This window comes from Protopterus annectens, chromosome 1.part2, assembly GCF_019279795.1.
Source record: "Protopterus annectens isolate FY-2018-M chromosome 1.part2, PAN1.0, whole genome shotgun sequence".
Classification (NCBI taxonomy): Eukaryota; Metazoa; Chordata; order Ceratodontiformes; family Protopteridae; genus Protopterus; species Protopterus annectens.
This window is the reverse complement of record NC_056727.1, coordinates 506,015,422-506,042,223: the sequence shown is the minus strand read 5'-3', so window position 1 is coordinate 506,042,223 and position 26,802 is coordinate 506,015,422. Positions and strand designations below refer to the sequence as shown.

Below are 26,802 nucleotides of genomic sequence, written 5' to 3'. Positions count from 1 at the left end.
TTTTGACTGCAGCCAGCGCAGCTGGTCGGGTCGGGTGGAAGGCTGGGGAGGCCTGCTAGATTGAATGAAGAAATGAATATGGATATGAATCTCACACGATGGCCAACGGGCCTGTTATGGACTGTAAAGAAGTCCAAAGAAGCCATCGCCCCCGACTGCCCACTGCTCCCAGAGCGGACAGCCGGGCAACCCTTCAGGGGCTGCCGCGGGGGTCTATCAGAGAAAGGTCTCTGACCCAGATCTGAGCCAAAGTCCTTTCACTATCCTCACTCGAGATGCCGGAGGAGGGAGATGGGGAGATTCTTTTATCTTAATCAGATCCATCCATATGCCATGTAATAGGTAAAGTAGTTCAGCTGAGAAGAGAAGGTTGCTGAACTAAAACTGCATCTACTGGGGGGTGCGGAGGGGAAAGAATCGGAGTCGCGGCGGCAAGGATAGGCTCCAGTGTCCGGATCCTTCCACCCTGATGGAATAATAAAAACCACCAGGGGGGTCAGCAGGAGGGGGGACACCCAAGGTAGAAGGGCCTCGAATGCCTCCAATTTAAAAATTGTTTCTTTATCTTCAAACGCTAGGAGCTCTGGAATTCTGTGAGCTACTTCCCGAGTGCAACGAAAAAGGGGTCAGTCAGGCTTGGCAAGGGTTATGGGTAGGAGGGAGGAGCTAGGAGCTGGAGCCAAGAGCTTGCGCCGAAGCGGCTCCGGATCCGGATCTCGGATCCGATACCCACAGGTTGCAGACGAATGAAGTCTGCCTACTTCAGATTGTCTGTTACAGAAAAACATTTATATCTTGACAGAATTGGTTTCCAGTCATTGTTCTTTAACCATGTTTCACAAGCTATAACAACATCAATCTTGTGGGAACGTAGCAAATTTTCCAATAAAAACATTTTATTATTAATGCTCCTAGCATTAACAACCATTAGGGATGCATCTGATGTTGCTATCTGTGAACTGTTAAATTTTCGACCTGACAAAAATCCTGCCTTGTGTTTCTCAAATATTGCAAAATATCTGCTGCAAAAATTCTCTTCCCTGATCTTGATAAATGCACACCATCCTGCCTGAACACATGTGCCCAAAACAAGGCTTGGATGCTCTACACATTTCCAATTCTTAAAACAGGAGATTTTGCAGAAGCAGCTGCGGTGGTGGTGCTGCGGTAGTGTTGTCGCCTCACAGTAAGATGTTGTCCTGTTCGATTCTCAGCTAAAGCGTCTTCTGTGCGGAGACATGCATGAATGGGCGTACCTTCGTTGAAGATTGTGCATCAGGCCTGGCAAGTTGGTATGTGAAAATCTACTGCCAATCATTAGCAGACCGGAGTTCCGCTGTGGCGACCCCTAACTGGGAAATGCTGAAAGATATAACAACAACAAGAGAGAAGTCCATTAAGAATAAGCTTTTTTCCCTCTCTGCTACTGCCCAGGTACCAAAGGCTGTACATATGGCACACTGCTCATCCACATGTGTGGCTGGAAGCAGTGCGCAGACTTTGAGTGTGCATCCATGCTGGGTATCTTCTGGCCACAGACCACACATTATTTAAAACCCAAAGGTTTCTCAGCTATAATTGAGAATTTCACTAAGTGGAAGAAACACAATAAAGGAGGCAACACTAAAAGTTATCAAAAAAGCAAGAATAGGATATATATATATATATATATATATATATATATATATATATTTTGATGTGTTAGATAAAAAAGATGGTGTCCAGGCATGAGGAAACATGGAGGAAATAGAAATCCTTATAAAACTCTTAAATAATGTAACCATGACAGGGGAGGTAAAGTATACAGACAGGAAGATATGAAGTACCAAGGAATAACTGAGAAAATGTCAGCAATGAGAAAACCTCTTACAGTTTTAATCCATACCTGAGCAAGGAGATCTGCATCTGTCTCAGAGGAGCAGCAAATGAGATCTGAGGTAATGCTGGGCTTTGGAGGGTTTATGGGTAAGGGGAGGAGCCTGAGCTTGGGGTCCACAGTTTTGAGTAGCCTAGTTGAAGACAGATCTGAGGTCAGATCTGAAAATCCATCCATTGAGGAATGGAAGGAAAAGACAACATCAGATACAATAATAAACAATATCAAGAAATAACCCATATTTGACATGACATTACTAAACAAGTGATATAAAATGTATTACTACCTGACTTACTGGGAACTCCAACAAGATGCAACTGGTGGAAAAGCTACTCATCCACAGCAGAAAGCATGAAGCATATTTCCTGACCCATTCAAAGAGGCATCTTTTGTAAATCACAAAATTTCCAGCTGTAGCTAATTTCAAGAACTCCCATTGACATGTCCTTAGGTAGACTGAATCTTAAGATGTACCACCAGGGTGAAAAAGTTTGAGTCTTGTACAAGCACAAAACTCAAGATGACCCAGTCCTGGAATATAGACTTCCCAAATGTGTCTTACAGCTCAGAATCACACTTAAGACAACAATGCTTGGTGAAAGTGTGTACTGAGGACCAAGTGGCTATGGCACACATGTCCTGAGCTGAGACATCCTTGAAACAAACACTGGAAGCAGCTGCTGCTCTTTGACCATAACATTTGCAAAAGGGTTGTATCCTGAATGAAAGAAAAATAGAATGCAGATGACAATCCACCTGGAAAAGTCTGCTTGACAAACTCAAGTTCTGCTCTCCCATGTGCTGTCTGTCAAAATGCATGACTGTTCAGCATGTGATGTGTCATCACTACCCTAGCTTCTGTTACTGACCAGAAACCCAGAAAGTAGATGCACTGATTTGAAGAAACTTCTGAAACAACCTTTCAGAGGAAATGTAGGTTTGCAATCAAGGACAATCTAACCTTGTGGAAGACAAAATATAGCTCCCTGCACATAAACAGGGCATGGCAAAGTGACGACCAACAGAAGGAAGTTTTCCATAATACAGACTTTAACACTTCTGAACTAGCACATTGAAATGGTGAACAGGGAAGTCGGTCTATCATGAAGTTAACATTGTTTGGGGGGGTAATTGCCTAACTAGCCAGTCCTGAACCATAATCCTTCCCTCTTCAAAGTCAAGATGAGCAAAGATAGCTGACAAATGTACCCTTGGTCATAGAATAACTGAAACCTAAATCATAGAGGTTTCTGAGAAGCCCAAGACTTCCAGTCAACAACAAGACAGAGTGGGACATAGAGGTGCTCAAGTACTGGTTATTGAGGAATGACAAACAGACAGGAGAGAGAGGATGGAGAGAGAGACACTCCACATAAACGAGGTAGAAGAGCACAAAACAGGAATGAGGCAATTGTATATGATAACTCCACATGAATTCCTGTCAGTTGTAGTGCACAGAAGCTGCCCAGAGCTCTAATAAGCTGGCCGGTGCAGGGGATAAGACCCATACAGCTTAGGCTACTGCAATCCTGACTTATGCATTGAACATCCAGCTTTTGTGAAACCAAGCTATGGTGGAACTTACCTAATGAGATTTTTTAATGCCAATGTTATTCAAGTCAGTTAGAATATGTAACATGACATTACAAATGAAATTCTTCAGGCTGATGGACCTATAGTTTCTGGGGTCAGTACAACAGCAGCCTTCATGGAGTGGCATTACTGTTGTATGCCATAATCTTGTGACTGAGACTACAGGCTCATGTTAGTTTATGCACAAGTTCAACCAAGGCATGTTTAGTACCATTTAACTAACAGCATAATATGTTATTTGGTTGCAAGTGTTCTTAGTGTTGCACACCACTTTCAGTACATATTCTTTAGTGATGATGGGGTGGTTGAGAAGTACAGAGATCATAGGGCTTTGAATAGTCATCTCAAGAGTTACCAGAATTTGGAGCTCCATGAAAGGGCTGCTGACCTGGGTCAGAGTGCCACCTGTTTGTTTGTTCAGTTACCTATAGATGTGACTCACTGGAAGAACATTCTTCCTATAGCTTGATGCTAGATCAGCACTGCTTCATTGCATGGAAGTCTTACTTGTGCTCTTGCTTGTTGCTGAATAACAAAATTGAATGGTTTTATCAATTAACAGGTAGAGAACTCAGAAACATATTTTTCTGTAAGGTTTTTGGAGACAGGAGCACCTCTCTCAGCTCCACATGGCTGATGTGGAACCCCTAACTCCATCAAGCACCAGACTCACTGTATACTGGGGTAGCCTACATGAGTTCAGCAGCTTGCAAGGGAAGCATCTGTCATCAAAATCTGCTACAAGTTCAGTTGCAGAAATAAAAGAACCACAAGAGGGCTGTGGGGGAATATCTACCACTACACTGCCTGGAAACACTGGTCAGATACAAACATGTCCATGCGTACATAGTGGCTCTGCATCCACCAACACATCATAGTATATAACAACTGCATCTTTAGACATGCAAATGACAACATGAAGATCATAGCCACCATCCAAATCACAAGGTACAGCAGAATATGAGCCTAGGTTCTGCACTATGTCCTTATCTCTTATGACAAGACAGCGGTCTACTGTGCCATCTACAATGACAACAATGACGAATATTAGACAGCATCCAACTATATTCCATTAAAGGTCTTCTTCTCATCCAGGAAAATGCAAAACTTCTTCCAGCTTATGGTTACATTCAGGGACTGCATTCATATATGTACACACAAGAGGACAGCAGGGATTGCATTCATGTGCAAATTCACATGAGGCAACCTCCATGGAGTCACCTGATAGGCCATCTAAGAGTCACTTCTCCAGGTAAAGGAAGATAGAAGATCCTTCTTCTGTTAACACTTTAACAACTATGCCTAACAAACTGGTGAAAACTCTGGCTACTGAGGAAGCACCACATGACAGCGATATGTAATAAAAGTGCTGCCCAATCAGAACAAAATGGATGAGTCTTCTATGTGGACTCCAAGTGCTGATGTATCAAATGACATCCATTATCATGGCCGTTGACACCATGCAGGCATCCCGGGGAACAAAGGTAAGAATCCCAGCAGGGTGACCATCTGAAATTGAATTTACTGGATGTGCTTGTTTGCTGTCTGCTGATGCCCAAATGGGATGAACACTGTCTATCCCTTTTGGAACTAGACAGAAGCAATAAGCAAATCTACCATCTTTATTACAACACCAACTATCTCTATATCCACTTTCAGGAGTACAGTCTGACCTGTGCTTAAAGTTCTACTGAAAAAGACTGACTCATTTTCTGCGGAGAGATGAGTGAGCTCCAGAATATGACTGTAGGTGACCATTCTGATTACCACTGGTCCCTTATGGTACTTAGTAAAGCTAAGCTAACCTGCCTCCTGTTATGGGGCAACATGGAGAATTGTTCTACTGAGCAACTTCATATGCAGCATAGAGAGCAAAACTGCATCACACCTAAGGATCTTTCTCAAACACCAAGAAGACCTTGTCCTGTTTTGGGGCTGAAAGGATAGTAAAAAGGAAAGAAGTGAAGGTAACAGAAGTGGGATCAGAAAGTCCCAGCACAGAAGTGACAGCATGCTTCCTCTTCAAGATTTTATTGATAAGGTCATGAGCAAGTTGACCATACAGCACTTCTCTTATAAGATGGGCATCCAGGATCTTGTTTTTCAGTTCCTCTTTCAGAAAGCAGGATCTCAGTCATGCCATCCTGCGCACAGCAGAGTCAAGACTACAATGAGACACATGCCACCTCACATTAAGCAATTAAAAAAGTGCATAACAGGCATTCTTCTTCAGCCCAGACTCAGGAAGATGATCAAGCAAATGAAGTGCATTGTCACCCAGATGGGCAAAGACTTGAAACAGGAGAGATAGACAGTTAAGGAGTACACTCTGTTGCCACATGTATCCGCAACTTTACACTCCTTACCTAATGGTAAGGTGGCAAAATCTGTGGTCTCTAAGACCTATGCCAGACAAACCAGGTAACATAAGAGAATGATTTGCTCCATCTACTATGATAAAGGCTTGAAAAAGGCACTTTCTGAGGGGGTGCAAAAGAGTAGAGCCAGGGTGTCTCCAAGCTGCCTTAATGACATCCCTAAAGGCCAGGATAACCCATGCATTCTCAGGCTTCTTCCCAGAAACACCACTAGGCACTTTCTTTGGGAGAGCAGGGGGACTTGAGACCAGTCTAGCCTGGTTATCATAAGCCTGAGGGTGTCTCCAGTGGGAAGTCACCCGGAGACAGAGTGGAACACAGGAGAACTCATTAGCCTTGTCCAGGTCTGGCCCAGTGGCCTCAGGATCCCAAGAACTTACAATGGGCACAGACTAAGGACTGTCATCTCCTGCACTGCCCAAAGTGTTAGCCTACATAGGGGAAAGTGACTGAAAGTTGTGAGACTGGGAACTGAAGTTGAATGGGAGGAAGAGAGGCCTGTGCCAGGCATTGGGCAAGGTTTGGAATGGGCTCTCTAACACTGGTCTCGCACAACTGCAAATGAAGCTCCCAAAACACATCAAAAATCAGCTAAGTTTTGAAATCCCATGGCATACGCTCTGTTGCAGGATAACCAAAGAATTTGTTACTGACTGGGGCTTGCTAGCCAGTTTGGGCTCATGGAATAAACTCAGGAGGAGAATATTTAGTTCTGAGCACCTTAGTCCATAACTGATGACTCAGAGGACCATTTTGTGGGATTAGTATGACCACCCTTGTGCTCTAGCTGATCAGCTAGAGTTAAGGCAGTGGAGGAACCTTAGGAGAAATACCAGAAGGTGAGAGATGAGGTACAGCTCCTCTAATCTCAATATCTTCGACCATTGCTAAGGACAGAGTAGGACTCAAGCGACTGCTAGTCAAAGATAATCTCATAACCTATGGGGTTAGCTCTAGCTGATCACCTGGAGATAAGGCAGTGAAAGAACCTTGGGAGACAACCGATAAGGTGAGAACTGAGACACATCTCCTCCGATTTCAATGCCTTCAACCAATTATTAGGACTTAAGCTCTTGCTAGTCTAAGGCAAACTGACAACCTGTGGGGTTCAGGGGTGCAGCTGGATACCAGAATTACCTCAACGAGGTTCAAGCTTTGAAATGGTCTCCAAATGTTGTCTTTGTGGCACTGATACAAATTATGTCTTGGGCTACAAAGAGAACATTCCTACTATCTTCTGTGCAAAAAAGCTATTGACTACTGTAATTTTCCCAAAGTGGGACAACAGCTTTTTCTTCATTTGATATTAAGAAGCCATAATGAACACCTGATACTTGTGTCAGTTGTCATGGAGAGGGGAGTCATCTTCCCACTGAAAGTACCAGCAAAGCCAGCACAGGTCTTGTCTAGCAATTTGACAGCCAAAAAAGGCACATACTCAATACTTACCTGTGAGAACTCCAGCAGCCACAAATCTATTTTTTATGAGCAATCTGGAAGCACTGCCTGGTTAACTGACTTGCACGGAGTCACACAGGAGGAAAACTGAGGCTGTGGTAATCAAACCCTTGACTACAGAAGGAATCTTGTTAGCAGCTCATAGCCATAATCCTCTGTGTTAAAGTGCCAGAAATAAGAATAAAAAGGGATGTCATGTTTTCAAGATTATTTCTTGAAGCACGTGTGCTGAAGACAATTTTTTACTCTGATTGTTCCACATCCTCGTGTGTGTGTGTGTGTGTGTGTGTGTGTGTGTGTGTGTGTGTGTGTGTACAGTTATCTTTATATCAAGATATTGTCCATTTATATGTGTTACAGATAAAGTACAGCTATGTAAGTAAAGTTATCATAACAGTAGATGTTTGAATGATCACTGCTGCAGTAGCCAAAGATACATAGGTTATATCCTGCAAGTAAATAACAGCCAGTCAGCTCCCAAAGACTCAGGATACCTTCCATGTACTCAAACCATTAGTCAACTCAAGTGGAGCTGACTAAAAAGACAGGTTTAGGTGCCAAGCCCTTCAGAGCTTTCATGCCAACACAGAAAGGGAGGCTAAGTCCTGAAAGGACAATACCAGGAACAACAAAAAATAGAAGTCCACACTTGGGCAAAAACAACACACCAACAAAGGAGATGAAAGAAGAGGGCAGCTACTGCAGCAGTGATCATTCAAACATCTACTGTCATGGTAAGTTTTCACAACTGTACTATGTTCCTTATATTGATCACTGCAGTATCCTAAACTATATGGGTAGATTACCATAATTCAGAAATTTTGGAAGGTGGAAGGAGAAGAGTCCAGGAGTCACTAGAGAATGGTCCAAGCAAAGTCTGGTCCAGACCAAGAGAAGGAATAAAGCTTATAGCACTTTGTGTAAGTATGTACAGAGGACCAAGCTGCCACATATAGAATATTTCTAGAATCTATGGTGAGGGGTATCCTTTCTCCCTTATTTTTAGGTTCAGAAAAGAAAACGGGGAGATGGATAGTTTGGCTCAAAGTAAACTCAGATAACACTTTATGCATAAAAGAAGGATTATTTCTCAAAGAAACCCTGACCCTGTGGAAAATGAGGTAGGGTTGACTCACCACAAGAGAGTGTAACTTTGATACCCTTCTTGCAGAGATCAGAGCAATCAGCAAAATTGTTTTTCATGCTAAGAACCTCAAGTCAGCCAGGTTAGCTGGTTCAAATGACACAATTGTTATCATTTCTAACACAAAATTAACATTCCAAGGTGAGGGGCACTGGTTTTCTTGAGGGTCTCTTACACAAAATACCTTTCAAAAACATTTTAACATGATAATTCATTGAAAGAGGAGGATCCACTGCTAGATATGCTGAAGTGGCCAGTGAATAAATCTTGATGGAGGAGTAAAAAAGGCTGTAAGACAGTACCTCACACAAATATTGTAAAGCCAGAGAACAACTAGCCCTGAATGGGTGCTGATTATGTTACTGGCACCAACTAGAAAACCTTTTCCATTTGCTAATATATGATTTTCTAGTACCAGGCTTTCTTGCTTCCATTAGTAACTACTGCACATCCTTGGTATACAGGTGCTTAAAGGGAATTAAGCCATTATCATCCAGGCAGTCAACTAAAGTTGGCTAGGGGTCAGGTATTTCAAACACCCCTGATCTTGTGTGAGTAGAATCAGTCTATGAGGAAGATTGTGGTAATTGCCGCTGGCCATTTCCAAAAGAAGGGAGGACCACTGTTGCACGGGCCAGAAGGGAGTTGCCACAATGATTTTGGGGGATTCCTTCTGAATGTTCAGGAATACCCTGGATATTAGTGGAAAGTCATGCAGGAACATTCCTATCCAAGGAAAAGAAAGGGCATCTGTCTTCCACTTGCATGGAGTCATGGAGCAGAATATTGCTAGCTGATTGCGCAGAAAGGAGTAAAATCTGTCTACTTAAGGAATTCTCTACAGACGGGTTAAATCCTGAAAGACTCCATGACAGTCTACCTAGTTCTGCTCAGCTTGTCTGCCACACAGTTGTGCTCTGACAGAATGTTGGATGCCTGTAATATGTGATTGTATCATGAAGCTATATCCCAACTTAACATGGCTAGTCTGCAAAGGGAGTACAACCTCGTTCCCCCTTGCTTGTTGATGTACCACGTAACTGTGGTATTGTCTGTAACTACCTGAAGAGGTCCAGGGGAACAGAGATGATTTAGGGAGTTGACTGTCTTGATTACAGCAAGCATCTTTTTTATATTTATGTGTTTGTGTCTGTCTTTGGTATCTCACACTCCTTGCGCCTTTATGCCTCTTAAAAATGGTTCCCAAGCAAAATCCAAGGTGTCTGTAGTGACTGACTGCTTTGGAAAAGGGAAGGAGAAATGAAGACCTGGATTTAAAGATATCTACTGTCTCAAGGAAATAATTTTCCTTCTGGCCAAACCCAGCACTGGGATTTGAAAGGACAAAGGATGGTGGTGCTGGGACCAAAGAGACTTCAGATACCATTGTATCCTTTGTAAAATATTATTATCAGCTGACCAGACAGACACCATACTACTGCATCTGTTAATATTTATTTGTATTAGTACAAATTCTTGCCAAACAGTTAATACTGACAGAGTTATTTCAATTCTATTATAACACAGCTAGACACATATAATTACAGACTAATGCACACTCAGTCCAAAGACGTCACTAAAGAGTGAAACATACTGTCCAGTTTATATACTTTTTTAAATGTCAACCAATGTTATTTTTAATGTCCTTCTTTGGTGCTGTGTCTGAAGACTTCACAAAAAGTCTCCCCACGTGATCTTTGTGTCACTTGAAGTGTCTATATTTTATTTAATTTATTTCTGCATCTGAAAGCTCACAGAAAGTCAACTTCCTTTTTTTTATAACAGGATGCCATTTACAGTAAGCCCACAGCTATACGTTATTAATATCTAAGCTGAACATTTACAATAAATCTTTTTCACTTAACTGTTCTTGCAAAGCAAGACATATTATTTTGACCTTGCACATCTTCTTTTACTGCACACACAGGATAATTTTGAGGAAAAGCATTTTAATTTATACAATCTTCTATCATCCTTCTCATACTGAGTCTTGCCAGTGGTATTATGAAAATCATAAATGCCATGAGACCCAAAATCCTGAGGTATTCCTTCATAGTGACCAAAGGCTGAGTGGAAAAACTTAGAAATAGATCTATTTTACTGTGAAAGAAAAGCTCTTTGAACTGTCGTATCTAGTTGACATCCCAGGAACACAATCCTGCGTGAAGAAGCCAAGAAAGACTTTTGAAAGTTCTCCCAGAATCCCATCTTGCATAAGAGATCTCTTACTCAGGAGAATGATTCCGGACACTTTGAAAAAGACTCTGCAAAAGATAAGCAACTCATCTAAATATGGAAAATGGGGATACTGTGTAGCTTGCAATGAGCTATAACTGGAGCTTTATGGACTTTCTTGGTGCAGTAGATTGTCCAAAAGATAAGATAGAAAACTGATAATGTGATCCAGACACAAAAAAATTTAAGAAACTTCTGAAGTCTGGATGAAGAGGGATGTGATGGTAAACATCTTTTAATTCTGGTGTTGCAAGGAAACTTAAAAGAGGAAGAAAATGTAACAGGTTGTGAAGTGTCACCATTTTGAGTTTGGGCACTATTAAAAACATGTTTAGGAAAGAAAGATCCAGAACTGGTCTCCAAGAATTTTCTTTCTCTGGCACTAGGAACATTCTTGAATAAAAAACATTCCCCAACTGGGAAGGAGAAACTAGTTCTATCACTCCTTGGAACAGCATGTGATGAACAAACTGGTGGAAACAAAAACATCCGATCTGGAGGATGAGGAATGAGTCCTTGGAAAGGAGAAATTTCCTCCCACTACCATGTCTAACCTTGATGAATGATTTTCAGAACCTATTTGTCTAAACAATCTGATGCCAAATAGAAAAATGGAGATTTAGATTTTCTAGAAGAAAAAAGGGACCAGGGTGGGAAGGGTTCACAAGGTCTCTTAGTCATTCAGACTTGTTGGACTATCCTCTGTTTTGGGACATTCAAAACTTCTTTTTGGAAACCCTTTCCATTTCTTTTTAAACATCCATTTATCTGCATTTTACTGAGACTATTTATTCTTTTTTATTTTTTTTGCCAAAACTGGATGAGAAGATAGAAATTCTCTTGGCAAATTTTGAAAAAGGAGGACTGAAAAATCTTAAACAGATTCTCTGCATCACCTCTCTCCTTTTACCACTTCTTTGATCATCTTACTAGCAACTAAGTATATTACAGCAATGTTTAAAATCTGTTCTTGATTTGGGGTGTTTGTCTCTTACTCTTGGATTAGTATTTCAGAGGATGGGAGGTTAACTGGTTGCACTGGGTGGCTTTGACACTTGTGAGTTGAGATACATTTCTGGGCTAGTATTTATTTATTTATTTGACTTTAAGCAGATGTCTGAAGTATACACACTTATGGCTGTAACATTAAATCTCTGTCAAAGGGAGAATTTAAAATCTCATTTTTATCATAGGTTCATAGGTTCATACTAGGCTATCTGCCCTGGGGCAATTACAAGCCTAGCCCGATTTTGTTTGGCTTACGCCACCCCTTGATTTGAGTATACTGTGCCCTTTTTAAGGTTTAGTTTACTGTGCCTCTGTCTAATAGTGACACGGAAGTAATCCTCGGGACAAACCTACGATCCCCCATCCACTCATCAAGATTCTTCTTGAAGAGATTCAGTGAGGTGCTCTGCCTAACATGAATTGGAATTCTATTCCAGAGCGAAGGGAGCCTCTGGGTTATGAATCTGTCCCTCCAGCAAGTTCTATTTATTTCTGTGCTGAGGTACAAGTCCCTTGAGCATGTGGCTCTAAGGGATTTAGATTTACTGAGGTGGAGCATGTCCATTAATTCTGGATTGGACATAGCTTTATATGTCAGGCATAGATCACCTCGAAGTAGGGGTATGCAACTGAGTAGAGCTGGAGTTTTTTTAACTGAGCAGCATATGGCATCTGCTTGAGTCCCTTGCTCCTATTGGTGAGATACTTTTGGGGTCTTTCTAATTGCTGCAGGTGTCGAGTAAGGTACATACCAAAAGGGGCATTGTATTCTATGATGGGCCTGATGAGGGATGAATAAAGGGGCATGATTACCTCTCTTGATCTAGATGTGAATCCCTTCATGATGAGGTAGGCTATGTAGAAGGTCTTTCTAACCAATTTGGCAATGTGGTTGTCAAAGGAGAGATTGCTATCAACTTGGGTCCCCAGATGCCTAATTACTTTCTCTGTACTTAATGGGTTACCGCCTATGTGGTAATTTGTGGGCACATTGTTTTCACCAAAGGGTATGATTATACACTTTTTGGCATTTAGCTTTAGACCATGGCTCTGGCACCAGTTATCCATCTCTGTGAGACCTTTTTGAAGGATGTTTGTGTCAGCTGGAGAGTCGATTATGGCACCCAGTTTGCAGTCATCTGCGAACTTGGTGAGCCATAGTCCTCCCACGTTGGCCTGTACCTCAGAAAAGTATATACCAAACAAGAGCGGTCCCAGGACAGAACCTTGTGGGACGCCACTTGTGACCGGTTTCGAGTCTGACATGGCTCCAGCAACTCTCACTCTGTGGGTTCTGTCTTTGACCCAGTTTGCGACCCATCTTGTGACATAGGGGTTTATATTTAAGCTGGATAGCTTACCTATGATGCCCGAGTGGGGTATTGTGTCAAATGCCTTTGCTAGGTCCAGATAGGCTGTGTGGACTACCTTCCCTTCATCTATGGCTTTGGTGACTGTTTCAAAGAAGTCGACCAGGTTCAAAAGGCAGGATCTGCCCTTGACGAAGCCAAATCGGGTAGGATCTAGTGTCTGTAGGTCCCCAATGTCTTTGTTTATGAGCTCCATGATGATCCTCTCCATAGCCTTGCAGACTAGGCTAGTCAGGCTTATGGGGCAATAGTTTCCAGGGTCCGTAGAGGCTCCACCTTTGTGGAGTGGGACCACTGTTGCTGTATGCCATTCTGTGGGCACATATCCTGTAGTGAGGCTGAGATTATACAGCTGTTTTATTTGAGGGATTAGTTCTTCTTGGAGTTCATGAAGGACGCAACCCGGGACACCATCTGGTCCCATGGAAGCAGTGTTTTTTGCTTTGGAGAGGGCAGCCTTCACCTGTGCATCAGAGATGTTTGGGAGGCAGCCCTCTGCCGGGATAGATACTTGCTCTTTTGGGGGGGGGGAGGGGTGGAGAAGTTTGCACTGAACCTGTCTGCCAGGATATTGGCGATGTCTGCGGGTTCAGTGTAATTTTTGTCGTTTAGAATCAACTCAGAACAAGTCTGGGAGTTGCATCCCAGGTTCCTAACATAACTGAAGAAAGCCTTATGATTGTCTTTAGTGTCCTGTGCAATTTTTCTCTCGAAGCTGGCCTTGGAGGATTTTATGAGGGATCGTAATTTTTTGCTAGTACTGATCAGAGCTGCCTTCCCTATTAGGGATTTTGCTCTATCATGTAGTAGCTTCCTCCTTCTGTTGTACAGTTTATTTATGGCTGGGGTCCACCAGACTGGATGCCTGCCTTTGGATGATTGGGTCTTGGTTTTATTTGGGATCGCATGATCCATGCATTCCTGAAGGTGTTCATAGAATGCGTTTATAAAGGATTCTGCGGTCTGGGCCGTATTTTCCACTGGCCCTGGGGCCTTGAAGAATTCCACTTCAGTTTTGAGAAGTGAGAAGTTCACTTTTGAGAAGTTTTTCACTGTGGTTTTCTGGGTTGGGGGTGGGGTCGGGATGTGGTTATCCCCTCTTGTGGGAGTGGTGACTAGTTGTTCCATAGCATTTAGGTTCATAGGTTCATACTAGGCTAATCATAGATGAGTACAGGGGACGATGACTCGATCCTAGAGATCTAGATCCCCTTCCATCATGGGTGGGCAATGTAGAAGGTTTTCCTAACTACTTTGGCAACATGAGTGAACCTGCAGCCCATATGTTGGCAATGTGTGTAGGTTCAGTAATCTTCACATCATTTTGAACTAATTAATGAGCATATCTGGGAGTTTCTCCTAGGTTTCTAACATAGCTAAAGAAAGCCTTATGATTGTCTTTTGAGTCCCACTTATACCCTTTCAAGTTTTTGCTCCTTTTGTATTTAGTCTTGTATCTGCGCCTTTTGTTGTTTATTGCTTGTTTGTCACCCAGCTGGGCCAGCGCCTTTTTGGTACAAGACAAAGAGTCTTAGTTTTGTTTGGGATTGCCTGATCCATGCCTAAGGGTGCTGGTAGAAGGCATTAGTAAGTGATTCAGCGGTTTGAGTAATGTTTACCACTGGCTCAGGGGCCTTAAAGGAGACCACACACTAGTTTTTTTAGTGTAGAAGGGTTTGAGAAGTTTTTCACTCTGGTCTTTTTTTTTATTTCTGGTGGGGGGATGAGGGGACCCCCAGCAAGATTAGTTTATGATCTGATCTCACCAGGGGATGGTGACTAGTTGTTCCATGGCATTTGGTTTATGAAACCCAGGAACCTTTGGGTTCCTGAGTTTGAGAGGGTGGCCTGTAACATGCTACAAATTGCAGAGCAGTCTTGCCTATGGTTAATTGCACCTGGATGGTCTCTGATTTGAGATTATAATTTCCAGGAACCTTTGGGCTAAGGTGCTGGGGCTTGAGTAGTGCTCCCAGTCTATGTTTGGGTAGTTGAAGTCGCCCAATATAATGGTGTTCGGAGAGATTTTCATATTCTCCAATGTTTTTAGGAAAGCCGAGTGGGATTCCTGAATTTGAGAGGGTGGTCTGTAGGATGCTATAAACTGAAAAGCAGTCTTGCCCACTGTTAGTTGCACATGGATGATCTCCGATACTTCGTGCAATGCCACTAACCTGGAGGTGTGGATATCCTTGATAAATATGGAAACTCCCCCTCCTTTTGTGGTTAGGTCTGGGTTTTGGGGCCGAAAAGCATGATATGAGGTATAACCTGGTAGTGCTGAAGTGCTCTCTGGAGCCTTGAACCAGGTTTCTGTCACTGCACAGATATCAATGTTCTCCATACTGAGGAGAGCTTCGAGTGTGTGCATCTTGAGGTTAAGACTTCTGGCGTTTAGCAGCATTACCCTTAGTTTCTTGTTCCTTGTGCTGTCTATGGAGGTGGGTTTGACTTTTGAGCCTTGCCTAAAAAAGGCACTATGGGGGTGACAAGAGCCTTTGCCAATATCCGAAAGCCCAGTGGTGACAGGTGCAAGCCGTCCCTAGCGAAGCAACGTGGCTTGTCGAGCATGTCATCCCAGGCTGACAGACACTGGATCCCCTTTGAATGACACCAAAATTTTAGCCAATTGTTAAAATCGATCATTTTGTCTTTGTACTGTGGCATCATTCTAGGTGAGAGTAAGATGCTGCTCAAGGTCAGGGTCATACCGGCCTGGGCTACATGATCAGAGAGCTCCTCTATGTCTCTTTTCATATAGCCCAGGGAGGTATGTCTCAGGTCATTCACACCAGCATGTACAATGACTGAGTCATATTTGTATTTGCTTTGGAGTGACCTGAGTGCTTGCGTTATGTGGAGGATCCTAGCGCCCGACAGGCAGCTCACTGTGACCTTCTCTTTGTTCAGCCTGGTGAGCGGGACATCAGTGTGTCTGACAATAGAGTCACCTATTACAAGAGTATCAGGTGTGTTATTCAGCCTTAAGGGCTGTGGCTGCTTGGCACACTGACTTTGTGGGCTATGTGTTGTGCGTGTTTTGTTTTGGGGTAGTGTTTGCTTGGATGTCTGCTTTGGAGGTCTCTGTTGCTTAGGTAGATTTTTATTTAGAGCCTCTGAGTATGTTTTTGTGTATTTATGTGTTTGGTTCGCTGATGTGGTGGGACTATGTAATACTGGAATTGTGCTGTGTGAGGTTACCTTCTCCTCCTGACTGGTTTCACCAGTTTTGAGATGAGAGAGCTAGAAAGTTCTGGGAATGCAGCCATGCAAACCTCCTCAAAATAGTACCAGTGGCCATAGCCCTGGAAGTATTATCAGCAGTCATGCACACAGTCTGTAAACAAAATATACTGAGTAACCTGTGCAATAAAGCAGATTCTTCCTCACAAGAAGAAATTGTAGATACAGCATTCCTCATACTTTCACAATTTGTCAGAACAAACTTTAACCTGACAACTGAGAATTCTAAAAATCAAACCTGCAGAACCATAAACTTTTTTCTCAAAACTTATCAACAGATTTATCATCCTTGCCATAAACAGAAGGATCAGAAATAACAAAATATTTCGTAGCAGCTGGATAAACTAAAGGAATAGCAGCTGGGTCAAACCAGGGACGAGTGTAAAACAACTTAAAAGACTGGACCTTTTTTCTCTGCTTTTTTGAGTGCAGCAGGCTGGCTGTCAGGAAACCACAGGGTGCGACAAAGCATCCTCCAATTCTGACAGGCATGGGGGATGGGTAAATGTTGAAGGTTCAGGGAATTTAAATTGTAGCATTCTTAGCATATTCTGAGGGAATTAAGCAACCTCTGTGTTCTCCTAATGAAAACAATGCACATAATGGAAACAGTCTCAAGAGAAATTGAATCCCTTGCGAGGTGGTTCACATACCATACTGTCCTCAGAGCCTGAATCAGAAACCTGATGAGAAAAACCTGCATCTGACCCTTCACATTTCCCTGAAGAGTCAACCTCTTGAAACTTCAGGGAAGGAGGAATCCCTTTTTCTTTTACTAGAAACCATCTTACAAGAAAGGTGAATAGCCTGTACAAGACCATGTGCCAGCCCAATAAATTACTCCTGACTAGAGGGAGAAGTTAAATGTTTAGTTTTCTGTCTCTTTTTAACAAGACATTTGGGGCAAACAGACCGAGTATTGCCAGCAGCAGCTTCCCCAGTGTGGGGCACAACACTCTGGCTGAGCAAGGGCATATTCCCTGCCTCTACTCCTATGACCGACAAGAGTGGCTGTTCCATGATCACTAAAGGATTCCACACAGCCGCAGAAGATGTGGCAAACCTCTTGTTCATAGTAGCTGAATAGACATCACCAGATGAATCCCAGAGAAAAGGATGAGTGGTCTGAGTAACCAGTTTTGGCCACAGAAGTCTCACCAACCTGTGGCTGAAGCAAATTACTAGCCTGCTGTGGTGGCAAAAAGCTGCTTAGTTAACTTTTTCTGTTTATAAAACATGTTTTCCCTTGCAGAAATTCAGTAAAAAGCACTTCAAACACTATTCCCAGCACCCAAAAGTAAAAAACATAGTTTCTTCACAAAAATAGTTTTCAACAACTTTTAGTATTTTTTTACCACAAAGTAAAAAAAAAGTGTGCTTCCAAGTACAAAAAAGTAATGTGACAGTCAAGGAATATTTTCCATAGCTTTAAAATAATTGTTTTTCACTATAAACTAGTTCAAACAACAAAAACGTAATGTGGAATTTTTTTTTTTTTGCCTCAAAGGAGCTTATATGCCCAGCAATGGAAAAGCATTACCCTACTGCTGATTCTCATAAGCCTGCAAAAGAGCTCTTTGCTAGGCGGCAGGCAAGCTCTGAAGGGTTTAGCACCCTAACTTGTCTTTCAGTCAGCTCAGCTTGGGTTGTCTAACAGTTTGGGCAAAGGGAAGGCATCCTAAAGCTTTGGAAGCTGGCCCACTGTCATATATCTGCAGCAGGATATGTCATATAGCTTAGGCTACTGCAGCAGTGATCAGTAAGAACATCAATGCTTAGAGTTAGCCATTTCTTGTGTAGCAAACCATGTCCACTTGTGTTACTAAAATGTTGGTAAGTGTTGTCTGTACTGGGGTGTAAATTCACTGAAGTCTTTACTGTCATGCCATTTCTCATTTGACTTATTTCTTTAGTCACATTTCTGTTCACCCTTGACCTACAGTAATGTTGTTTGAAGATACCTTCACTCCACCCCTACTCCTTCCTTTTCATCATAGAGTATCTATGACTTTGCTATTTCAATGCAAGTATCAGTTTATTCTCTTAGCATTAAATTACATTTATTTTTTCTGTTTCTTTGCTTAACAGTATACCTACAGAGTATTTACCAGTGCTTTTTAACAGACTTAGTTCTAGTTTCCTTAATTTATGTTACTGTGACTAAATGTATACATATACTTTCTTTTGTTTTAAAATGATGAATTGTCTATCCCTTTCCTTATCTGTATTTTTACACTTCTTCAATAATGTTTCATTAATTTGTTCAGCTCTTGTGAAAGCAATTTTGATTTTATTTTGTTTCACTCATATTCACATAGCTGTATGCTTTTATCTTGGGGTAATTTTAGCTCTCCCAGCTTTTTTAACTTATGTTTCTCAGTGATAAGGTACCACATAACACTCCAGGATGTCAGAGAAGTTATGCTAATCAGCGTGTACATTTTTGCTAACTGGTCTGTTCCTCATAAAATGCTTTCTGGCAGACTGTTGGGCATTGCAGTCACTAAATAATGACAGGAGTATGTCATATCCTTCAGGAAAACACTTATTAATGCAAACCTTGTTCTCACAGCTAAGTGTATTGGAGCAATTTTTAAAATCTGTTCCTGATTTTGGGTGTTTGTCTCTGACTCTTGGGTTAAGAATTTCCAAGGGCAGGGGGTTAACTGGCTTTGACAGTTGTGATTTGAGATACGTTTCTGGGTTATTTTGTTAGTATTTATTCATTTATTTGATTTCAAGCAGATGTCTGAAGTATACACACTTATGGCTGGAACTGATGGACGCGTGCATGTGTGTGTAGAGAGCAAAGGTGTCAAGTGTCTTCAATTATGTCTCATATTTTTGGTCTGTTCTTGATAAAATTTGTGTTTTTCTGTCAAACTGTTGTGCATTGGAGTCACTAAATAATAACAGGCATGTGGGTTTCAGACTTAATATCCTTTATACCCTTCAGAAAAATGTTTGCTAATGCGGATGAGACTTGAGGGAAGAGAAGAGTGTGGTTGGGTGATGGGAGGAGTGTAGCTTTGGAGCCCCACAAAAAGTCCCAAATTGGACCCCATAGTTCCTTAGGCCAGCTCTGGTTGCATCAGCTAGAAGACCATTGGGGAAAACTTTGAAACCGGTAATCAATCAGTATAGGTCGTGTTTGGTTTTGCTGCAATAGTGAAACAAAAGTAGAAATGAAGTGCTTAAGAACACATTCGTAAAACTGCATCAAGACCTTCTACACAATGCTTGCGAAAACATCTTACCCTGAGAGCATCCATAACATCAGTTTGCTCCATCAGTTTGGGGAATGTTGCTAGCACTGGATTGCAAATCAAATCTGAAAGAAAAATAAGAAATTTTGTAACTGAATTCTACAAAGTTTATTTTTTACTCTACTCATTAATCACATAAGTATATTGCATAGGATTTCATTCCACAATCACATTCCTCTATTTTTGCTTCCTCAAAGGATTCTTTCTCGAGTCCCTACAAATATTGACACCTTAGCACTGATTCATCAAACAAGCTGAAGTAGAATATTTTAACACCAAGAGACTGGCGAAGAAGAAGTGGGATTGTCAAAGAGATGTAGAAAGTAGACATGAGTATAAGGAGATGAGGCGCATGGCAAAGAGAGAGGTGGCGAAAGCTAAGGATAAGGCATATGGAGAGTTGTATGACAGATTGGACACTAAAGAGGGAGAAAAGGACCTGTACCGATTAGCTAGACAGAGGGACAGAGCTGGGAAAGATGTGCAGCAAGTAAGGGTGATAAAGGATAGTGAGGGAAAGGTACTCACAAGATAGGAGAGTGTGTTGAGTAGATGGAAAGAGTATTTTGAGAGGCTGATGAATGAAGAGAATGAGAGAGAGAGAAGGTTGGATGATGTGGGGATAGTGAATCAGGAAGTGAAACAGATTAGCAAGGAGGAAGTAAGGGCAGCTATGAAGAGGATGAAGAATGGAAAGGCTGTGGGCCCAGATGACATACCAATGGAAGCATAGAGGTGCTTAGGAGAAATGGCAGTGGAATTTCTAACTAGATTGTTTAATGAAATTTTGGAAAGTCAAAGGATGCCTGAGGAATGGAGAAAAAGTGTTTTGGTACCTATCTTTAAGAATAAGGGTGATGTGCAGAGCTGCAGTAACTACAGAGGGATAAAACTGATTAGTCACAGCTTGAAGTTATGGGAAAGAGTAGTGGAAGCAAGGTTAAGAAGGGAGGTGATGATTAGTGATCAGCAGTATGGTTTCATGCCAGGAAAGAGCACTACAGATGCAATGTTTGCTCTGAGAGTGTTGTTGGAGAAATACAGAGAAGGTCAGAAGGAGTTGCATTGTGTCTTTGTAGACTTGAAGAAGGCATATGACAGGGTGCCTAGAGAAGAGTTGTGGTATTGTATGAGGAAGTCGGGAGTGGCAGAGAAGTATGTAAGAGTGGTACAGGATATGTACGAGGGTAGTGTGACAGTGGTGAGGACTGCAGTGGGAGTGACAGATCCGTTTAAGGTGGAGGTGGGATTACATCAAGGATCAGCTCTGAGTCCTTTCTTATTTGCAGTGGTGATGGACTGGTTAACAGATGAGATCAGACAGGAGGCCCCGTGGACTATGATGTTTGCAGATGACATTGTGATCTGTAGTGAGAGTAGGAATCAGGTTGAGGAGACTCTGGAGAGGTGGAGATATGTTCTAGAGAGCAGAGGAATGAAGGTCAGCAGGGCTAAGACAGAATATATGTGTGTAAATGAGAGGGAGGGTAGAGGAATGGTGAGGATGCAAGGAGTAGAGCTGGTAAAGGTGGACGAGTTTAAGTACTTGGGATCAACAGTTCAGAGTAATGGTGAATGTGGAAGAGAGGTGAAGAAGAGAGTACAGGCAGGGTGGAATGGGTGGAGAAGAGTGTCAGGAGTGATTTGTGACAGACGGGTACCAGTAAGAGTGAAAGGGAAGGTCTACAAGAGAGTAGTGAGACCAGCTATGTTATATGGGTTGGAGACAGTGGCATTGACAAAAAGGCAGGAGTCAGAGCTGGATGTGGCAGAGTTAAAGATGTTAAGATTTGCACTCGGTGTGACTAGGATGGATAGGATTAGGAATCAGTATATTAGAGGGTCAGCTCATGTTGGACAGTTTGGAGACAAAGCAAGAGAAACGAGATTGCGTTGGTTTGGATATGTGCTGAGGAGGGATGATGAGTATATTGGGAAAAAGATGCTAAGGATGGAGCTGCCAGGTAAGAGGAATAGAGGAAGGCCTAAGATAAGGTTTATGGACGTGGTGAGAGAGGACATGCAGGTGGTTGGTGTGACAGAGCAAGATGCAGAGGATAGGAGGAAATGGAAAAGCCGAAAGAGAATAATGATGATGATGATTATTTGCACTAAACAATCAGTAAAGTCACATAACTTGTGCCAAAGTCAAATGCATATCAGAAAAGCACCAGACTAAGGTGCTGAGCCAAAGTCCACAGACATTACAGAACCACCACTGACAGCAGCCTCTGACTATATCTTTCCCCGAGCTAATCTGCTAGAGTGGTATAAATACATACAGTGGCATTTTCCTTTCTCAGACCATATCCCCTTTATGCAAAACATAAGTGCCTTGGTAACTTAGTACTGCAGAACTGTGGGATAAATTTCCATACCCTTTGCAACCCAATAAAAAATACACTGTTTCAAAAAAAATGCATTAATAAATTATATTCAAACTCAATGGAATTGTCACCGAGGGATTATACAATTCACAAACTGGTTTATTTGAAATGATTTACCAAACTACACATAATAATGTGACTTTTTATTTACTGTATTTTTCCTAACATTTTTTTTGCTCAATAAATTGTTCAGTTCTTTAAGTTCCAGCTCTTTACCATATTATTATAATTATCCATCTAACTTCTAATATTTTCTATTTTACATTCTCTTTTTACAGTTAACTGCTGTCTTCTCATACCTTTTGATTCTCCTTCTAGCAACTTGCACATTTAGCTAAACTTATGAATATATACCTTTTCAAATGTTAAACTTTTTTGGAATAAGCAGGTAACTACAGCATAATAAACCTTTCCCACCATGTGATCATATGTATACCTATGTTACTATATTGTCTTATTACTTCTGTTATTTCTATACTTCTTGTACTGTATGTATTTTTATTTTGTTGCCATTGTGTTATTTTTGTTTATTTGTTTATAAGGTAGGTAAACTGGTCCAAATACTCCTTTTAGCAATGGCATGGGTCCATTGAAGAGCTACTGGACAAATAACAACAGTTTAAAACAAATATTCATAATGTTTGGACAGTGTATACAAGAAGAAAAATGCTGGGTTCTGTAGTTTTCAAGAAAATTACAGGTCTGTAGAAGAGTAATATTTGAGGATAAATTTAGGACAATAACTGCAAGAGTGTATTCTAGTTCAGAGACAAATATATTTAATGCTATGGCTTTCCTTGCTTCCGTTACGAGGATATGTGATATTTTATAGCACTATTTAAGCTGCCTGAGTATCTTGTCCACAGGCAGTTCAGAATGGGATTCAAAAGACAGAGGTGGATCCAAATGAAAACAGTGGCATCCCTGGTAGGTAATCTGGTTGATTATGTTGCTTAGAGTCCTTAAGGTAGATGGGGTTGCATCTGATCGTATCTGGGCATTTCATAAAAATATTACTGCCATTTACTTGATGTTTATGGCAAGGTTATTCCTAAATATCCAGTTCCAGAGAGTTGAAGCATCATTTTGCAAGTTTCTTTGCAGTTTTGCTGTTGATGTTTCTCAGTTTAATATTAGGGCTTTGCCAGCATCCATGTTTACGATGAATGATGACAGATCATTGCAGTTTTAGAGTGAAAAAAGTATTGGTCCTGGGAGACACTCTTCTACAGAATGTTATAATGTCAGGGTGGAGCTTGTACTTACTTGAAAGCATACATCTGAATAACTGTAGAAGCAGGTGATGACTCAAGGGCTAAATGAGAATTAGTCCAGCTCTGGCAAGTAAAAGGGAATGTTGTCCGACTCAAAAAGCAAAAGTCATACACATTGTGATAACTTATTGAGAAAAGGGCATTACTCATATTACTCTACATGGTGTTGCTTTATAATGGGCAGGCATAGTAAAGAACCTACTTTGGAAGCAACACTGAGCATCAGATAAGAGCCCACAACCATTGCCATTTTCAAGGATCTGCATTTATTTATATTTATTGACATTTGATTACCGGGAAAGTCTGACTGGGTAGAAATCCATTTTCAGCGGAGGTCCAGGGAGAAAAGCTCCAAACTATTACAAAACATTTTAAGAACAATAATTTTACAATTTACAATCTTCAAAACTAAAACAAACATGTCTGCAGTTTAAATAATTATAACAATTAGACATAATATAAAAATATTGGTTAAGAATCGATACAAGTTATATGACAATCATTTAATATTTAGAGACAATTTAGATATTTTGCCGAGAAATGAAAGGTAAGTTAGTCTAATACAAACAGGAATTGCAATATGAAGTGAGTGAAAAACAGGCTTATGGTTTATCTAGAGAGAAAGTCAGGGAATAGAATTTGCTAGACGTAAGGAAACAAGTGAAGAAGGAATAGTAAGGAGGTATAAGGAATAAAAAGGTAGTTGTTCACATTTAGGGATGTGGTTTATCCTGGTTTTAGGCAAGAACAAAGCCAGATTTTAGCTAGGAGGTCTTTCAGAGTGGTTTTGAAAAATGGACGGGGGTACTGACCTCATGGATACAGGTAAGGAGTACCATGCCTTAGCAACCTTGAACAAGTACAGGCAATGCCCAGCAGATTTGATAGGTTTGTAGACAGACAGGAGTTTTGGTCACTTGATCACAATGACTGACTTGGGAACATGGTGTACATGTTAGTTGATGTGGCAGTTCAAACCAAGTTAGGCTTTTTCGTGCTATACAGTGGTGGGTTCTGAAAGGGATACATGCTGCAAATTTAGCAACTTTGTTATAGCATTGGTCAAGTTTTAATTTTTATGAAGCCTGGAGGTTATTAAGTACTGGAGAGCCATAAGAAGTATGGGGAGGAAATTAGTAGTGGCAAGTGTAGTTTTAGTTGCGTCGCCGAGAAAGATATTGGCTCTATAAAGCACCCCTAATTTTTGATGAGTTTTTCTAATGCAATATTGTATATGCACTTCAAATGTAAGATTATCATCCACTAACACCCCTAATAATTTGTTATGAAAAGTGAATTCAGTGGTTGTATCATCAAGAGAGAGGACTTTAAATGTTGTTTTTTCATAAGAGAGGGGTTGGGTGGGAGTAGTAGTTTGGTCTTTTTTTCTGGGTTGAGCATGAGCTGTGAGTTATGAAGCCATGTTTCAGTGTCTGTTAAAGCTTCCCGAGTAATTTTTTTGAGGTGTACCATATTGTCAGATGTGCAAATGAAAGTGGAAACATCTGGGTACTGTATTAGGGTGGCCTGTTGTGTGGATGTACAGACAGTGTTGGTGAAAATGTTAAAGAGGAGGGGATCAAGGATACAGCCTTGTGGTACACCAGTGGTGACTGGGAGGTAAAAAGAGAGTAAGGAGTGCCATTTTACTGATATCTCTTAGACAGACAGCTTCTGAAGGATGGGCTAAGGCAGACCTAGTGAGGAATTTTGAAGTAGAAATTTGCTGCGACAAATTGTGTCAAAGCCTTTAGATAAGTCTAGAAATAATAAAGACACTAGTTTGCCATAATCTCTAGCTTTACTGGCAGTATCTATATAGTTAGAAGGGCAATGCTAACTCTATCAGAAGGATGGAAGTCATTGCCATTTTGTCTAGGGAAAAGGAGTTCTTCCTGCAGGAGATAATCTAGCAATTGTTTTTGAATACATTTTTCAAGTATTTTGGTGAGGGGAGATAAGATTGCTATAGGTCTACAGTTATTAATGTCTGTTGAATTTCCTCTTTTGTGCAGAGGGATAATGTGTGACTTTTTTTCCAGTGTGAGAGAGAGAACGTGGGGTTCCTCGACTGACCTATTTAAAAGGGTTGAGACAGGATATGCAGTACTACTGGCTGCTATTTTAGGTACTTGTTTGGAAAGTCATTGGCTGAAGAAGAGCACAATTTAAGTTTAAGAGTAGTTTTATATAGGATATGGGCACAGGTTTGAAGGTGAAAGTGGATGCAATGATATGGGATGGTTGGGCAGGGTTGGGATTAGATGTTGAGGTATCCTTGGTTAGAGATGATATACTATCTATAAAATAAGACTTTAACTACATTGCAGTTTTGAGTGGTGAGTTATCGGGAGGGGTGGGTTGGGTTAAATTTTTGGCTGGGATTTAAAATTTCTTTAATGGATGCCCAAAATTTTTTAGGGTTGTGTTTAGTATTATTCTGAAAATTATTATAGTATAGTTTTTTTGTCTTTATTTATTTGGTTTTAAGTATGATTGCGAAGTATTCTTTAGTTTTCAATATATTGAGGCGTTTTATATTTTTGCCATTCTTTCCATGCTTTTTCTCTATCCTGCATTAGCATGCTACTCTTTTTGGATAGACAAACTGCATTATTTGTTTTTAGTCTCTTCCTGCTAGAAGGCACAAGGCTAGTTAGGATATTTATTAAAGTTGTACGGAATTCATTTACAGCATCGTCTAAGGGGAGGAAGTTCCAGTTACTAGATGATGGTATATTAATGAACATTTCTGGGTTAAACTTAGAATTGTGTGTTGTTTTATAAATATGCTTTTTAAATGGATGTGTGAGATGTCTGGTCATAACAATTGGGAGATGATCACTGACAGAGTCTAACAATGTACCTGTGGTGGTGTATCTCCTAGGATCTGATACTAGGATCCAGTCTAATAGGGATTTTGATAACTTGCTATAATGTGTGGGGCTATTAATTAGTTGTGGGAAACCATACAAGTTCTTGCTAGATGTAGGGGAGTTAAGAGTTTATGCCTAAGCAAATGACATTCATATCATCTAGTAGTATTTTTTCTTGTGGAAATTATGGATGGCCAATGTAGAATATCTTCCAGTATAGCTATGTTGTCGCCAGGATGGATTTAAGGACAGTAATACATATTTGTTTATAACTGTTTATTTTGCGGTAAGCAATAAGAAGCTCTGTTGAACTGAATTTTATAAGTAGAGCAACTTCGCAAACATCACTGCGGTGGGGCACTGGTTAGCTATGGAATATAATTCTTGGATTAAGGATTGAGTAAAGACTTTGAGTAAGATAGCCGCATATTTGAAATGAGCAGATAGTTTACCCATAGTTAGGAAAAGTCTGGAAATGAATGGAAGGGTGGGTGATACTGGCATGGCTGTCAGCCTGAGAAAAGCAAAATGTAGTTTGCTAAATCCAATTCTGTTTTTCAAGAGCTTTTATGGGTGTTTAGAAAATTTTTTGGTTTGAATTTCTTTGAAATAAAAGAAGTTACAGATCTGAGTGTTTCTTTGTTCTGTGGCATGCATATCTGACTATTGGTTGCATGACGCAGAATGCAGGGTT

The 26,802-nt window shown here is 41.0% G+C and overlaps 1 protein-coding gene across 1 annotated transcript in view; it reads right to left on the bottom strand.

Annotated features, from left to right (window-relative positions):
- Positions 1-26,802, bottom strand: part of NPHP1 (nephrocystin 1) — a 1,368,595-nt gene that overhangs the window by 267,521 nt on the left and 1,074,272 nt on the right. The window contains exon 18 of the mRNA XM_044057279.1: positions 19,563-19,636. Coding sequence (XP_043913214.1) covers positions 19,563-19,636 — 74 coding nt within the window. The remainder of the gene's footprint in view (positions 1-19,562; positions 19,637-26,802) is intronic.